General features: G+C 43.1%; 1 protein-coding gene across 2 annotated transcripts in view; it reads right to left on the bottom strand.

Annotated features, from left to right (window-relative positions):
- DNAH8 (dynein axonemal heavy chain 8) overlaps window positions 1-17778 on the bottom strand; it is a 390116-nt gene that overhangs the window by 147715 nt on the left and 224623 nt on the right. For both annotated transcript variants that reach the window (XM_053305243.1, XM_053305251.1), the window contains 2 exons: window positions 16468-16705; window positions 578-720 (listed from right to left, as the gene is read on the bottom strand). In XM_053305243.1, coding sequence (XP_053161218.1) covers window positions 578-720; window positions 16468-16705 — 381 coding nt within the window. The remainder of the gene's footprint in view (window positions 1-577; window positions 721-16467; window positions 16706-17778) is intronic.

The raw sequence follows: 17778 nt of genomic DNA, 5'->3' as shown, positions 1-17778 counted from the left end.
AACTTTTAGTTCATGTTGGTTAGGAAGGAAAAGAAAAGAAATGAACTAAGAAGGGCATTTCTTAGTTATTCTTTTATTGTGTTGTTTCTTTTTATAGTTTCCCACCCCTATTTAATAATTTGATAATTACCAGATCATCACATAGTGAGGATTGGATTCAGGCATTTTTAGTTGAGAGTTCTAGATGCTGAAGTAGATTTTCTCTTTGGTTAAATCCACATTGAATCAATTAACCTCCCAAGGCACTGTAAAAACTCAGAAACTGAGCCTTTAAATGAACAGAGTCAGATGTTCTATAGATCATGTCTAAAACAGTACATGGCATGGGAGAGAAAAAGAAGTGACATGATCTCATTTCATATTACACCAGTCTCTCCATATTCTTCAGGCATGATCTCATTTCATATTACACCAGAAAAGAAGTGGGATGGGAATGGATTAGGTCCTTCCAGAATAGTTTGTGGTGGTGGTGCTTGGGTGGTGTTAATTCTTTCTTTTCAAAGAGAGATAAATAATAGGGCAGCTTAAGGTACACTGACATGAAAGACATTTCTTACACTCGCTTTGCTGTACTTACTTTGTGTTGTTTTGCTATGGTATCCATCAAAAACTGTGTTCTGACATTGTCAACATTTGGAACCAGAATAGATGAATACTCAGGAACACTGTCTGTTGGATAAACATATTCCTGAACTTTTTTATTCCAGTGAGCCCAGTCACCTAAGAGCAAAATAATGATGGGAGAGCCCTGATTATTTTCCTTCTCCAGTGAGACTCCGGACTGAGAGACGCTCCCTAGTCTGTTCTTATAGGACAAGGGACAGCGTAGGACTTATTTGCCCTATTCAAATGTTATGCTCAACACACAGATCTGGACAAAAAGCAGTTTGCTACCTGTAACTACTGATCTTTAAGTGATCTGCAGGTATTCATAATAGTGGGTACTGCACCTGCACGGGACTTCACAGAATAGAACTACATAGCTTCCTGTGCACTCTAACTGCGTCACCTGGCAGCATGACTATTGGTTTGGTGGTTAGAGCGCCAATCCCGCTGGTTCCTGGAAGATTGCCACGTGAGACGATCATCCTGTAACTTGGAATGACAGCATTAAAAGACACTTTAGGTCAGTACAAAAGAATAGCTTACTGCAGCAGGGAAGACGGGTAGGTCTTATTAATAACTGCAGATCACTTAAAGCTCAATAGTTACAGGTAAGCAACCTGTTATTACAAGTGATCCACATGGTATACATAATATTGGGTGAGTGATAAGCTTACCCAGGATGGAGGGTGCAGTAAGCTACTGCAGAACCCTCTTAAGAACACTTCTTCCAAAGTTCACTGTAGCAGCCATTCACACATCCAGCAGGTAGTGCCTTACAAAGGGTAGGTTGGATGACCAGATTGCCATTTGACATATGTCCTGCATCCTTATTCCTGACAGATATGTAACTGAGAATGTGTACACTCTTGTTGTATGAGCTCTCACAGGTCAAGGTGGATTTAGTTCCTGAAGTTCATAGGTGAGGAGATTGAGTTCCACTGACCAGTGTGGCATATGCTGATGGGGAATAGGTTGTCCCATATGCTTCCCTTTATATGCCACAAATAAAGAATTAGTCTTGTGAAACATTTTTGTCCTTCTAAGTAGTACAGCACTGTACTACTAACGATCCTAAAAGTAATGCAACCATTCTAAAAGTAATGCATCTGTTGTCACGGTTATGGTGGGTTGTGGTGTCTCAAAGGAAACTCCCACCAACAAATTGCTTTTGATTGTCCATCACCATAGGGAATGAAGTACGTAAAGCGGGACATTGAAAACTTTCTGCTGACTGTCCACATTTGGGCAGAACACTGTGAGGAACCATATTTGCAGTGGTTGCATTCGCAACTTTGAATTATAATAAAATAAGAATAAGAATAAGTGCCCCCAGTGAGGCACTACCTTGGCGTGGTTGTGGGGCTTGCGTTCTCTGAGGAAGGTGAGAGCTATGCCAGAGGTCCAACCATACTGGACAGGTCTCACCAGAGGAGCCAGACAAAGAGTGCCTCTCCCATCAACAATATGGTGAGACGTAACTTTAATAAATCTATACCGGATCAGTCATCGCCCGGGTCAACAAGGACCGCGACAGGTGCTATAGTCCCTGGACATCTGGTGGCAAGTGGGCAACAGGACTCAGGATCTTCAGTTGAGCAACCAGGGCTGAAGACAGCAAAGTTAGTGGAAGAAACGTCACTTAACCGAAAAAATATATGAAAAATGCCAACAAGGAAATAATGATCGGCTATTACAAGTCTAGTCCAACTAGAAGAGGTTATTTAAAAAGAATGTACCAAAGAGAAGCATCCAGATACAGAAATAACAGAACAAAGGCTAGCAGACCAGAGAAGATTCATAAAAAGAAATAAAGTATTCACAGGAGTTGAGCTGGAAGAACTGCAAAGAGCAACACAGGCTCAAGACATGGAAGAAGAATTACCACCAACTGAAGCAGTTGCTCAGGCACAGGTGGAGGAGGTGTTGGAAATAGAGGATGCCACTGTTGCTGAACTGTTCCAAAATAAAAACCAGGCAACCTCCCCTTTGCCTTCACCTCAAAAAACCCGAATGCCATTTAACAGAAAAGCAACAAGAACTAAAGCAAAAAATAACTGAGCACATGAACCAAACAACCACCTGGGTTCGACTTCCAGCTCTAAAAACAGTTGCCAAAAAACAACTTGCTCAGGTATTAAAAGATGTTAATGCTGCACTTGCAGAAATAACAACCAATAATTGGCAAGAAACAAACCAACTAATGTACAGTGCAGCAACAATAACAACACAAGAGCTCGGATATAAGATCAATGGACCTGTCAAAAAAGAAAGTAGTACATCACCTAAATGGAAGATTAGATTAGAAAATAAAATCTCCAGGCTTAGATCAGATGCTAGTAAATTGAAAGATATGAAAGACAAGAAGCTGAAGAATGAAAACATCAAACAGTATCTGATCCAAAAATACCACCTAGATTCAAGGAAAATTAGAGAAGTCCTGGAAAAAATAAAGCAGCAAATAACAGCAGTGTCAAAGAAGATTAGCAGATATGAAGCCAGAACTACACAACACAGGCTGAATCTCCAATTCCAGTCGAATCAGAGACGTTTCTACCAAAGCATAGAAGGAGAAACTGCAAGAAAGCTAGAAACACCAAATAAAGAAGAAACAGTGCAATTCTGGGGGAAATTATGGGACAATCCAATAGATTATAATAAAAAAGCAGGCTGGATGAAAGAGGTCAAAAAATGTAACCAACAAATGCAAGATCTAATAATAACACCAGAATTAATAAGTGAAAGAGCAAAGAAAATTAAAAATTGGACTGCGCCAGGCGACGATGAACTGCATGGCTTTTGGCTTAAACACCTAACAAGCTTTCATAAACAACTATCAAAACAGTTCAATCACATTTTGCAAGGAGGTAATATTGAACAATGGCTAACAACTGGGAAAACTCATCTCATCATGAAAGACCCAGCAAAAGGTGTAGTTCCAAGTAATTATAGACTGATAACCTGCCTGCCAACCATGTTCAAATTATTAACTGGAATAATAGCAGATGAAGTGATGCAACACTTATTAACTAACAAACAGCTTCCAGTAAAACAGAAAGGAAATTGCCCGAACACCAGAGGCACAAAAGACCAGCTGCTGATTGACAAAATGATTTTAGAAAATTGCAAGAGAAGAAAAACCAATCTAAGGGTTGCATGGATTGACTACAAGAAAGCCTTCGATTCATTGCCTCACACATGGATAGTAAAATGTTTAGAAACAACTGGTGTCAGCAAAAAACATTCAGATATTTATTTTAAAAAGCAATGAGCATGTGGAGAACACAGTTAACGATCAATGGCGAGACACTTGGACAGGTTAGCATTAGAAGAGGCATTTTCCAAGGAGACTCACTATCCCCTCTGTTGTTTGTAATCGCCATGACCCCACTTTCACAAATACTAAACAAAACAGACCTCGGATACCAAACATCTAAAGCATCAAGTAAAATCAACCATCTGCTGTACATGGACGATCTGAAGTTGTATGGAAAGTCCCAGTCAGAAATCGAATCACTGCTAAACACTGTCCGTATATTCAGTAGCGATATAGAAATGGAGTTTGGACTAGACTAGTGCGCTGCATTAATAATGAACAGAGAGAAAATAAGAAAAACAGAAGGAATAGAACTGCCCAATGGAAGCAAGATCAAGAACCTGGAAGAGAAAGAATCTTACAAATACTTGGGCATTCTCCAGGCTGATAACATCGCGCACACTGAAGTTAAAAGAAAAATTGGAAGTGAATACATCAGGAGAGTTAGAAAAATCCTCAAGTCCAAACTCAATGGCGGGAACACCATACACGTCATAAACACCTGGGGTATACCTGTTATCAGATACACTGCAGGAATAATAGACTGGACCCAGGCAGAGCTAGAGATGCTAGATCATAAGACCAGGAAAATCATGACCATCAATCATGCTCTGCACCCCCTCAGTGATGTCGATAGGCTATACCTCCCTCGCAGCTCAGGTGGAAGAGGAATGCTGCAAGTCCATCAAACAGTAGAGGAGGAGAAAAGAGGCCTTGAAGAATATATCAAGGACAGTGAAGAAGATGAACTTCAAATGGTCAATAATGAGAAACTATTCAACACCAATGAAACAAAGCAGGCCTACAAGAAAGAACAAGTCAAGAACCGAGCAGAAAAATGGAAAAATAAGCCCCTGCATGGTCAATATTTGCACAATATAAGTGGAAAATCAGACATCACCAAGACCTGGCAATGGCTTAAGAATGGCAACTTGAAGAAACAAACAGAGGGTTTAATACTGGCTGTGCAAGAACAGGCACTAAGAACAAATGCAATAAGAGCAAAAGTCAAAAAATCCACCACAAACAGCAAGTGCCGCCTTTGTAAAGAAGCAGATGAAACCGTGGACCACCTAATCAGCTGTTGTAAAAAGATCGCACAGACTGACTACAAACAAAGGCATGACAAGGTAGCAGGGATGATACACTGGAACATCTGCAAAAAATACAAGCTACCTGTAGCCAAACATTGGTGGGACCATAAAATTGAAAAAGTTGAAGAAAATGAAGATGTAAAAATATTATGGCACTTCCGACTTCAAACAGACAAACATCTGCCACACAATACACCAGATATAACTGTAGTTGAGAAGAAAGAAAAACAAGTCAAAATAATCGACATAGCAATACCAGGGGATAGCAGAATGGAAGAAAAAGAAATAGAAAAAATCACCAAATACAAAGATCTACAAATTGAAATTGAAAGGCTGTGGCAGAAAAAGACCCAAATAATCCCAGTGATAATTGGCACCCTATGTGCAATTCTAAAACAACTTGAAGAGCACCTCAACACCATAGGGGTCACAGAAATCACCATCAGCCAATTACAAAAAGCAGCTTTACTGGGAACAGCCTATATTCTGCGACGATATCTATAACAATTGACAATAAAATTCTGGCATCCCAGGTCCTTGGGAAGGACTCGATGTCTGGATAAAACAAACCAGTCAATAACACCTGTCTGACTGTGTAAACAAGAAATAATTATATTTCTATACCGCTCTTTCAAAAATGGCTCTGGGCGGTTTACACAGAGAAATAACAAACAAATAAGATGGAACCCTGTCCCCAAAGGGCTCACATTCTAAAAAGAAACATAAGATAGAAACCAAATACAGTCACTGGAAGTACTGTGCTGGGGGTGGATAGGGCCACTCAGCACAGTCGTAGTGCACGATGGCATCAGTCCTAGTAACCACTGTACTTGATGGACCGTTTGTAGTGGATGATTCCAGAAGGTGAATATTAGATCTTGTATAAGCACTTGCCTCTCTACAGGTAAGTAGAGAGGGCATTGGAATTTTACAGGAATTTAGTGGGAAGAGTGCGGGGGAGCCTGGAACAAGCCTCTGTGATTACAAGGAGCCCGGTGGAGAAGAGAGGGTAAGTACAAATCCCTCCCTCATATTCCTAAGAAAGGCTGTTTGGACAGTTAAATAGCTGACAGCTGAGACCTATCCTTCTAATAAACTATCTCTAAATACTGTAAACAGCCAACAAAGCCAGTATGAAGATAGAAAGCCAGCAGAGGGGACACTTCCCAGTGTATTGCACAGAGTGTCGCATGTATGACTATTTGCTCCATGGGCAGAAGTCATGGGTGTGTGCTCCATGCAAGGAACTCCTGGCTCTCAGGGAACAAGTTTGTCCCCTCGAGACCAAGGTGGTGGCTCTGGAAAAGCTCAGAGAGACAGAGGCATGCAGACGGGACCTTCAGGTACAGGCATCCCACTCCAGGGCTGATAGCCCCACTGCTCTCAGGGAGAATGAAGGTCTCAGGGAAGGAGGACATCGGTGTGAGGAAGAGGGAAACGCTCCTTTAGAAAGGACCCTTTCGGTGGATGATGAGCCCATATCCTCTTGCACAGGGAATACTCCTGGGGGGGGGGGGCTCCTTGTAGTGGGAGATTCAATCATTAGAGGTATAGAGAGATGGGTTTCTCACCCGCATGTTGACCACACGGTGACTTGCCTGCCTGGTGCGTAGGTTGCAGACATCATGCAGTGTCTAGATAAGCTCTTAGGCAGTGCTGGGGAGGAGCTGTTGTGGTGAACGTCAGCACCAATGATGTGGGGAAATGTAGTTGGAAGCTCCTGGAAGCCAAATTTAGATGGATAGGTAGCATTTTGAAGTCCAGGACCCCCAAGATAGCATTCTCAGAAATGCTACCTGTTCCACGCACAGGTACAGTGAGACAGGCGGAGTTGAGGAGTTTCAATGTGTGGATGAGACTTTGGTGCGGGGAGGAGGGGTTTAGATTTGTTAGGCACTGGGACACATTTTGGGGCAAGCAAGGCCTGTACAAAAGGGATAGGATGCAATTGAACCAAGATAGAACCAGACTGCTGGCGCTTAAAATAAAAAAGCTAGCAGAGCAGCTTTTAATTGATGCCTGGGGAATAGCTGACAGGAGCTGGACAGTATCTAGTTCAGCAAATGCCATACCTTAAAGTGCGAGGATGCAGAGGATTCAGATAAAACAGAAGGGGACAGAGCATAACCACACATAAAGAGCAGACAAGAGGCTGTGCCAGCTGGTCAAAGAGTCAAAAGAAAGATAGCAGACACCAGGGAAGAGACTAAGCATATAGGTGCTCATATGCCAATGCCAGAAGCCTCTGAGCCAAGATGGGTGAGCTGGAGTGTTTGGTTGCAAACACAGAAATAGATATAGTGGGTATAACAGAAAGATGATGGAACAATGAGAACCAGTGGGACACTGTTATCCCTGGATATAAACTCTATAGAAAGGACAGGGAGGGGCGCCTTGGAGGTGGAGTAGCACTGTATGTTAAAGAAGGGATAGCATCTAACAAGGTAGAAAACCTAGGTGGACCGGAGTCCTCCACAGAAACCCTGTGGGTGACAATACAAGGCCTGAAAGGAAATGTACTACTGGGGATCCAATCCAATTCTATCTTTATTGTGATCATAGACCAGAGTATGCTATTGGGGATGTGGTATCACCCTCCAGATCAAAACACTGAAAGTGAGTGGGAGTTGCAGGAGGAAATCAGGGAGACTTCAAGGAGTGGCAGGGCAGTAATAATGGGTGGCTTCAATTACCCACACATAGAATGGGTAAATTCAAAGTCAGGTATGACAGAGAGGTCAAATTTCTAGATACACTGAATGAATGTGCCCTACAACAGTTGGTTTTAGAACCAACCAGAGAGAAGGCGACCTTGGACTGAATCCTGAGTGGAACCCAGGACCTGGTGTGGGATGTCAGTGTCATTGACGACCATAGTGCCATCAAATTCAGCATACATGTGGGGAGAGAATCACCAAGGAAGTCTAACACAGACACTTTGAATTTCAGAAGAGGAAACTTCTCCCAAATGGTGAAAAGAAAGCTGAAAGGGAAAATCAGGAGAGTCACTTCGCTCCAGGATGCATGGAGTTTACTCAAAACCACAATACTAGACACCCAGTTAGATTGTATAACCAAATGGAGGAAAGGTACCACTAAGTCCAGGAGGATGCCAGCATGGCTAACAGGTACGGTCAAGGAAGCCATAAAAGAGAAGATTTCCTTTCGAAATTGGAAGGCCTGTCCAAATGAAGAGAACAGAAAGGAACACAAACTCTGGCAAAAGAAATGCAAGGTGACAATAAGGAGGTGAAAAGAGAGTCTGAGGAACATTTAGCTAAAAGTATCAAGGAGAATAACAAAAACTTGTTTAAATACATCAGATGCAGGAAACCTACCAGGGAGGCAGTTGGACTGTTGGATAATGAGGGAGTGAAAGTGATTATTAAAGAGGATATGGAGGTTGCAGAGAAGCTAAATGAGTTCTTTGTGTCTGTCTTCACGGCAGAGGAAACTGAGCATATATCTGTTCCTTAAACAGGCTTTTCAGGGATGGAGGCTAAAGAACTGAGTCAGATAGCAGTGACAAGACAAGTTCTAAACTGTCTGGAAAAACTGAAAACTAGCAAATCTCCAGGGCCGGATGGCATCCATCCAAGAGTCCTCAAAGAACTCAAATGAGAAATTGCCAACCTCCTTGCTAAAATATATAACTTATCCCTGCAATCAGGCTCTGTACCAGAGGATTGGAAAGTAGCCAATGCAACACCGATTTTCAAAAAGGGATCCAGGGGCGATCTGGGAAATTAGAGGCCGGGAAGCTTAATGTCCATTCCAGGCAAATTGATGGAAAGCATCCTCAAGGATAAAATTGTAAAGCACATAGAAGAACAGGCCCTGCTGGGAGAGAACCAGCATGGCTTCTGCAAAGGTCATTCTTGCCTCACAAACCTTTTGGAGTTCTTTGAGAATGTCAACAAGTGTGTGGCTCAAGGAGATCCAGTTGACATAGTATACCTGGACTTCCAAAAAGCTTTTGACAAGGTTCCTTATCAAAGTCTCCTGAGGAAACTTAGCTGTTATGGGATAAGGGGACAAGTACATATGTGGATTGCTAACTGGCTGAAGGACAGGAAACAGAGGGTAGGGATAAATGGAGAGTTCTCACAATGGAGGGAAGTAAGAAGTGGGGTCCCCCAGGGATCTGTACTGGGACTTCTGCTTTTTAATTTATTCATAAATGATTTAGAAGTAAGGGTAAGCAGTGAGGTGGCCAAATTTACAGATGATACCAAACTCTTTTGAGTAGTGAAATCCAAAACAGATTGTGAGGAGCTCCAAAAGGATCTCTCCAAACTAGAGGAGTGGACGACAAAATGGCAAATGCGCTTCAGTGTTGGCAAGTGTCAAGTGATGCACATTGGGACAAAAAACCCCAACTTCAAGTATACGCTGATGGGATCTGAGCTGTCAGTGACTGACCAAGAGAGCGATCTTGGGGTCGTGGTAGATAGTTCTTTGAAAGTGTCGACTCAATGTGCGGGTGCTGTGAAAAAGGCCAATTCCATGCTAGGGATCATTAGGAAGGGGATTAAAAATAAAACTTCTAATATTATAATGCCCTTATACAAAACTATGGTGCAGCCACACCTGGAGTACTGCACACAATTCTGGTCACCACATCTAAAAGAGGACATTGTAGAACTGGAAAAGGTGCAGAAGAGGGCAACCAAGATGATCAAGGGCCTAGAGCACCTTTCTTATGAGGCAAGGCTATAACACCTGGGGCTTTTTAGTTTAGAAAAAAGATGACTGCAGGGAGACATGTTCGAAGTCTATAAGATCATGCATGGAGTGGAGAAAATGGATAGAGAGAAAAATTTCTCCCTCTCACATAACACTAGAACCAGGGGTCATCCCATAAAATTGATTGCCTGGAAATCTAGGACCAAGAAATGGAAGCATTTTTTCACACAACGCATAATCAAGTTGTGGAATTCGATGCCACAAGATTTGGTGACAGCCAACAACCTGGATGGCTTTAAGAAGGGTTTGGATAACTTCATGGAAGATAGGTCTATCAATGGCTACTACTCAGAGGGCTATAGGCCACCTCCAGCCTCAAAGACAGGATGCTTCTGAGTACCAGTCGCAGGGGAGTAACAGCAGGAGACAGGGCATGCTTTCAACTCCTGTCTGTAGGCTTCCAACGGCAACTGGTGTGCCACTGTGTGAAACAGGATGCTGGACTAGATGGTCCTTGGGCTTGATCCAGCAGGGCTGTTCTTATGTTCTTAAGTATGCTATTTTTAGTTAAGCAGCCAATACAGTTATCCCTTACCAATCCAATCGTGGTTTTCCCAATCAGAGTTTTGAGTATTTGCAACTGGGAAATTGTGACCAGTCTCGCTCACCATGACCTGAGTATCGATGGTTTGGCGAGATTCCTTTGTGATTGGGGGCGTGTGTTTGAGATTTGGGGGGGTTCAGAGGTTCAATCCACTCATTCCTCTTGCTGACCCTGTCAACTACTCATGATTTAAGGTAATTTTTCCTGATGAGAGGGGCTTCAAAAGTACTCTTTAGCAATTTGAGGGGGTTAAAAAATGTCCAGAGGTTCAATCTGTGCACACCTCTTACTGACTCCTGGCAATTTTATGTGAGTTTTGGCAATTTTTGAGCATTGTTTTCTTCATTTTTCGGTCTTTTCATGACCACAATTCCCCATACCCCCCGTTTCTCATATACTTTAATGCCTCACCAACCACAGATTTGCCAATGGTGAAGTTTTGCTGGAATGGAAGCCTCACAGTTGGCAAGGGATGACTGTACTGTGCCAATGTACTGGATTCTCTGTACTGGCTCCAAATTCAACATTTTTCCAATTAACTCCTAGAAACTCTAGGAGACTCAGCACAGACTGAGAATGTAATGCATTTGCTGCTTTTGATGTTATCAGCCAATTGTCCAAGTACAGGAAGATGGTGACTCTCTCTGTTCTCGTATGCGCTATTATCGGAGCCATATACTTTGTAAATACCTACAGAGCAGTTGCAAGTCCAAAAGGTAATTCATTGTATTGGTATATTACTTTTCCTACTGTAAATCACAGGTACTTTCTGTGGTTGGCCTGAATGCTGACATGAAAATAAGCATCCCTTAAGTCTAAAGTTGCAAACCACTCTTCCTTGCAAAGAAGAACCAGGATCTTTTGCAATGATATTATTCTGAACTTTTTCACATCAAACTTGTGCACAATTTGAAAGTCCATGATGGGTCTCATACCCTGATCTTTCTTGGGAACTTGAAAGTAATGGGAATAAAATCCCTTTTTCTGACTCCTCCACCTCACATGGGAAATTGCTCCCTTTTCCAGCAGTTCCTTCACTTCCTTGAGTAAGACGGGATATTTTATTCCCTGGAAATATGGCCTGCACTTGAAATCTATGGCATAAACCATGGTGATGATTCATTGCACCCATGAATCTGATGTTATACCATGCCATGCAAGTGCATACCCAGTCAGCTGGATGGTACTCAAGGAGGTGAAGGGACCTGGAGCTGGTGGAGCAAATAGAGGATCAAAAATGCTGCTTACTGGCTTCCTGTGGCTTGCCATGGGACACCTGCTGCTTGCCCTTTGGTTGGTAAATTTTTCTTGATGCCTGATAGTATTTCTTGCAGAAATCTCTTTTATCCGAAGGACAGGACAACTTGTAGGACAGGCCTGATTTCCCAAAATTGCAGTATCTCTGGCTGTAAGTCAATTGCGTGCCTGAAATGAAGGTTTTAGCAGTGTACTTTGATTTTTTCATTTTCCCCATAGTGTCATCTGTGATTTTGCAGAAAAGGCTCTTGCTGTCAAAGGGCAAATGTTCTATCTTATCCTTCATGTTCAACTGAAGGTTTGCTGAGCACAACCAGGCGTGGCGACGAATCAAGATTCCTGTTGCCAAAGATCTTGATTTATTCTCAGCCAGATGTTTCAATGCACTCAGTTGATGTTTTGTTAAGCTGGCAGACTTAGCACATGCCCGCTTGATCTAAAGTTGTATATCATCAAGCAAATCAGCAAGCTCAGTAGAAACACTTCCCCAAAGCATATGATGGTACTTAGCTATACAAGCAAGATAACTGGCCGTTTTAATTGATAGACAAGTAGAAGAATATACATACTCTCCTGCCAAAACCACCCACCTTTTGCCTTTCCCTGTCTGCAGGTGCAGAGTGGTGACGTGAAGACTTGGTGGAAGTTGCACAATCAATTATCAGTGAGTTGGGTGAAGGATGCTTCATAAGGAAGGTATTATCACTTTCTTGCATGCAATCAAGTCCTTCAAGCTTTTTAGAAGTAGGGGCAGTCACTGCCATGTCCAAAGAAAATTGAGCTGCATTAGCTATCACTGGGAGCATTGGAAGTGCTACTGAATGTGATGATTTGGAATCAGTAAAGAAATGATATACCAGGTCTGCAATTTCAGTTATCTGTTTTTGCAACTCTAAATCCAATACCTCTGCCATCTCAGTTAGACAGTCATGATAGGGTTTTAATTCCTCAGTTGGTGAATATGAGGGTTTAGTTGGGACTGAGTCATCAGGAGAGGTTTCTGATGGTGGCTCAGTAACCATTGAAGCAACCTCTGAGCCAGACATGGAATCACAATCTTCCTTGGAAGATTCCTGTCCAGACTCTTGTAGAGAGAAATGTGCCTGAACAGAGACTGAATTGGTTTCAGGTACTTCCTCCACAGATCTTGGGGAAATCTGGATGGACTTTATGCCACTTTTCAATGTAGAATTAAGTCAGCTAAAGTTAATGCCAATGATTGTATGATGGAAGGTACTGGCGAGAAAGCAGCGGCTGAGTAGTAGCCAGCTGGATATTGGGTTGTACCTGTTGCTCAGGCAATGGAACTGAAGATTTGCTGAAGAGCTCTCCTAGCTTCCCACTTTCTGAACTCCTCCAATTCATATACAAGAGATAGTAAAGTCTGGCACTTCTGCTCCTTATTGGACCTCTGAATCTTTCCTTGACATTTATTTGGGCACTCATGAGTGTCATCACTGAATGGAACAGTGCAGGGATATTGTGGCTCACAGAAAGGTACATAACTTTGTGCAGTACCTGCAGCACCAATGTGAACCTGGGGTGAATAATGTCTCAGAGGAGACACTGACGGAATCTTTGGTACAGGAAGAGGCTCTGAGTCATCATCTACATCTAACCCATGACTTTAAAAGCCTTTAAATGTGAAGGTGTTGTTTCTGTGGAGTCAAGTAAAGAAAGGAGGATGTGAGATGGTTCTTCCTCCTGAGCTGTCAAGTTAGTAACAATTTCTGGATCATTTTCAATATCCAAGTGAACATGAGAGGACGTATGCACTGTCTTTGATGTTGATGTTGAATGTCACTTCAATATTGAGGTGGTCTCTGTTTGTTTGGTAGCTTTACACCAAGTCGATGTTGAAGTAGTCATCAAAGATTATCCTGTCTGCTTAGGTAGTTTTTTACTAGGCAACAAGGCAGCCTTTGATGTCAAAGAAGAAGCCTCCATAGTAGGTTTGTGCTTGCCTTGCACCGAAGGCATATGGTGACTAGGGATGTGCACAAAACGGTTCAGAGGCCCTTTTACGGACCACCAAAGCGGTTCAAAAGTCTGGCGGTTTGAAGGTGGGGGGTCGCTTTAAGGACTGGGGAGGGTGATCTTACCCCCACCACTGCCACATTTCCCCTGCCAGTGCTGTGCTTTAAAACAATCCCATGGGGCAGCAGCATACCTCCTTTACTTCCTGGTGCGTGGCAGATCAGAATGTTACGCACATGTTACGCTCACTGGGCACTTCCAGGTACTTCTGGTCCACCATGCACTGGAGCGGCAAGGAGGTACACTGCTACCCTGTGGAACCATTTTAAAGCATAGCACCAGTGGGGAAAATGTGGCAGAGGGGTAAGAGCACTCTCTCTGGTCCTTAAAGCGACCCCCCCCCCTTCAAACTGGCAGTCGCTGGTTCTGTGCACATCCCTAATGGTGACCCAATGTTGAGGCAAGAGATTTATGCATACACTGCTTCGATGTCAAAGAATCAGGCTCATTTGAAGAAGCCTTTGCTTTCTTTGCAGGACGAGCTTGGTGAGAAACACTCTCATCGGGGTGCTTTTTTCTTTGATCCTCCCTGCTCTCCTTATTGGTTGTTGCAGGGCGCTTAAATGTATGAGCCTCCAACGTCAAGGTTGCCTCAACAAAGCCTTTTGCTGAGACTCAGTCAGCAGCTTCGACACCGACCTTGCAATATCTGTTCCTGACAGGCACAGGTGTGGGGTAGCAGAACAAAGAGCATCCTCGAACAAAGCGGCACACAACTGAGGAGCCCTGTGTTTCTTTGTTTGGTGGGAAAAGAAGGCACAAATACTATAAGCGGCGGTATTGTGATCTTCCCCCAGACAAATTAAGCAGAAATGATGATATCACTCAAAGGCAGCACTGTGCCGTACTTTGTAAACTTTAAAAATGTCTTTTTTTGCCTGTTTTTTAAACACTCAGAAGCACGGTCAAATTAGTCTGTGGTCTAAAGGAAAACAATCTCTTACTGTCCTCGCCAAAACACAATGTGGTAATGTCAATGAAATTCAGTCCGGGACAAAACCGAGAAATCAATTTGTCAATATTGCCAAGTCCAAAACAGATAGTAGAGAATAGTCGAGGAAACAGTCCATGTCAACCAATATTAATCAAATACAATGCTGTCTGTAGAACCCATCTGATGAGGAGTGAAGCCCGTTGAGGAGAATACAAGGCAGTCAAAAAGGAACTAACAGGATTGGCATTCTAACCACCAAACCAAAGGTTGCGCTGCCACGCTACACAGTTAGAGCGCACGAGGAGCTATGAAGTTCTATCCCACAAGGTCCAGTGCAGGTGTAGTATCCAGTATTATGAATACCATGCAGATCACTTAATAAAACTGTACAGTTATTCATATTATAATGTATTCACATGACCAGGAGTTGGGGGGGGGCAGGGGGGAAGGCTGTGCTAAACTTCCCCCTAGATGATACCTCTAATTGGTGGGAAACATGGAGCATGCTCCCACACAATCTGCGCAGCACGCTGCTGCACACAGCACAGATCTTTGGATGCCAGGACAATACATCCTGGCCTCCACGTATCCCACAATGCAACAAGCAATTAGTGCGGTGCATTGGGGGATACCCCTTTGAGATGAGCGCTCTAGGCGCCTGTCTCTGTGTGCACTTGGGCTGCAAGCAGTCTGAGCACACACAGAATCCCAGCATCAGGTTTAAGGGCACACTTGTGTCCTTAGCCTCGGCTAAAGGCCAGGCTTAAAAATGGGCTTAGGCGGGTGGGCAGCACTGGGATCTGCACAGATCCCGGTGCTACACACAAGCAGCTTAACCCTAGCCTGGCTTTGGCTGCTTGTGAGAACAGCCTTGTTATGTTGAATGAAGGTACATTTGTCTCTGTACCATGCATTTGAGGGGCCTGTACCCAGGTTCACCTTTAACATGAACACAGGCATAATCATTCACACAAAAATATGCACCTCTGTACAGACAGCTCTACACTCGTACATTATAATGTCTGGACAAGGCTTTTGTCTCTACACTACTCTGGATCGAAAGCCTTTATAAATTCAACAAAACTCACTTTTTCCCTCCCACAGACCATTATTTTCTGTCAGGTGCATCTTTAGAGTGCTATCATGAAGGTCATATTGGTTCACCAAGCAATCAAGAGAACCAGCTGGCAGGCTAAGGATAAAGTTCCTTCAATTATATGAAGACAAGGAAATGCTAGAAGCAAAATCATGAATATCTTGTAAAGCATTATCTGTAACACTTCATTCTGCTCCACGGTGCTCATATAAGGGAGATTGGCAAGAGATTGGGGCATCATAATCCCTAATTCTGCTTCTTCTTGGGACTAGGCTTTATGCATGAAACTAAGCCAGTAATGATCAATCAGCTGATGAGCTGAGCTCATTCATCAGACACTCTATGGAAGCATTTCATAAAGCTTATGCTGTAACAGTAAAGTTCTGCCATCGAGTCAGGTTCGACTCCTGGCAACCACAGAGCCCTGTGGTTTTCTTTGGTAGAATACAGTGGTGGGGTTTACCATTGCCATTTCCCGCACAGTATGAGATGATGCCTTTCAGCATCTTCCTATATCACTGCTGCCTGATATAGGTGTTTCCCACAGTCTGGGAAACATACCAGTGGGGATTCAAACAAACAACCTCTTGCTCTCTAGGCAAGTTACTTCCCCTCTGTGCCATTAGGTGGCTCTCAAGTTTTATAGTTAGTGACAATTACAGACTATAAACCTTTACATTGATATGAAGTTTTCAGGGGCTAGAACATAGCCTTTCTTTGGAAGTGTGTACTTTGACATAAACGTGTTTAAGAACATGATGCAAAGTATATCCTCAACTAGTTACTTGATTCTTAAATATTAAGGATTTAATAAAAATATTACTATGTTTTTTCACTTACCACAATCACTGACGTAAAATTCATACATAGTTTGCATTGTGCCTTTAGGAATTTCTGGCAAATCTATTTTGCTTTCATGACTTCTCAAAAATGCTTCCAACTTTTCCCTGCTTTCTAGCTCTAGGAGGGAACCTAAACTCCACATCAAGCCGAACACAAAGAGTTTATGGAGATGTGCCAGACATGCTATGCCACCTTCTTCTTTTGACGGTATCAAACCTTCCAAAAGGTTAATGGACTGGGAATATTTTTAAAAGGGAAAAATAAATTAAATGGTATTTACCTTGCTTACAGTAGTGGTCCATGCTAATGAGCTGGAGAAGTAGTAAACCAGTCACAGCTGCTTTGGTACTGGCAGTTCTCTTGTTCACTTCTGGCCCCAACCCAACTGTAATTGAGCCATGCAGGTTACTTATTTGTCAGGCAGGGGAGGGCAAGCACCTACCCTGGTCAGTCACCCAGTTGGGATTTCCATCCTCTCCTGGACAAATGATCAGCCTGCATGGCTCCATTACAGCTGGGGCAGGGCCAGAAGGGAATGAGAGAGTAGCTGCCAGTACTGAAGCAGCTGCAGCTCATTTTCTGCCCCTCCAGTTCTTTAGCCTGAGCCACAACAACTTGCTTAACAACATTTAAATGCAATTTAAAGTTCAGTGCAGTTAAATTAAGGTCCAGTTTACACAACAGCTTTTTAATCTTTTTTAAAAGGCAGTTTTGAATCTAAGGTATCTAATATTTTAGGAACATAGGAATCTGCCATATACTGAGTCAGACCATTGGTCCATCTAGTTCATTATTGTCTTCACAGACTGGAAGTGGCTCCTCCAGGATTGCAGGCAGGAAAAACTGGTTGCTCACCTGTAACTGATGATCTGGTAGGGATCAGTTGATATCCATTAGAATGGGTTCTGCACCTGCATGGAAGCCTCTTGGTGTCGAGTTCCACGGCTCCTTTTCGGTGTCTGCACCCCGCCCCATGTGACTATGTGGCTATTTAAGGCGGGAGGAAGCGCAGGCACCTCAGTTCCTTGGAGACCGCCGAAGCAGTCGTATAGTTGCTGTATAGGCCTACGTTCCACTGCAGAGGGGAGGTTTGAGAGGGTCTAATGGATATCAACAGAGCCCTACCAGATCATCAGTTACAGGTGATCAACCTGTTTATCTGGTACGTGATCCATTGAATCCATTAGAATGGGTGTTTAGTTAACTCCAAAAGGAGGGGGGAGCAGTGCGTTATTGTAACACCCTTTTAAGGACACCTCTCCCAAAGTTAGCCTCCGCCACAGATCGTAGGTCAATAGCATAGTGTTT

Source organism: Hemicordylus capensis, chromosome 1 (genome assembly GCF_027244095.1).
Source record: "Hemicordylus capensis ecotype Gifberg chromosome 1, rHemCap1.1.pri, whole genome shotgun sequence".
NCBI classification, from domain to species: Eukaryota; Metazoa; Chordata; class Lepidosauria; order Squamata; family Cordylidae; genus Hemicordylus; species Hemicordylus capensis.
Note: the sequence above shows the minus strand (reverse complement) of the source record. Positions and strands in the feature narration are given on the sequence as shown.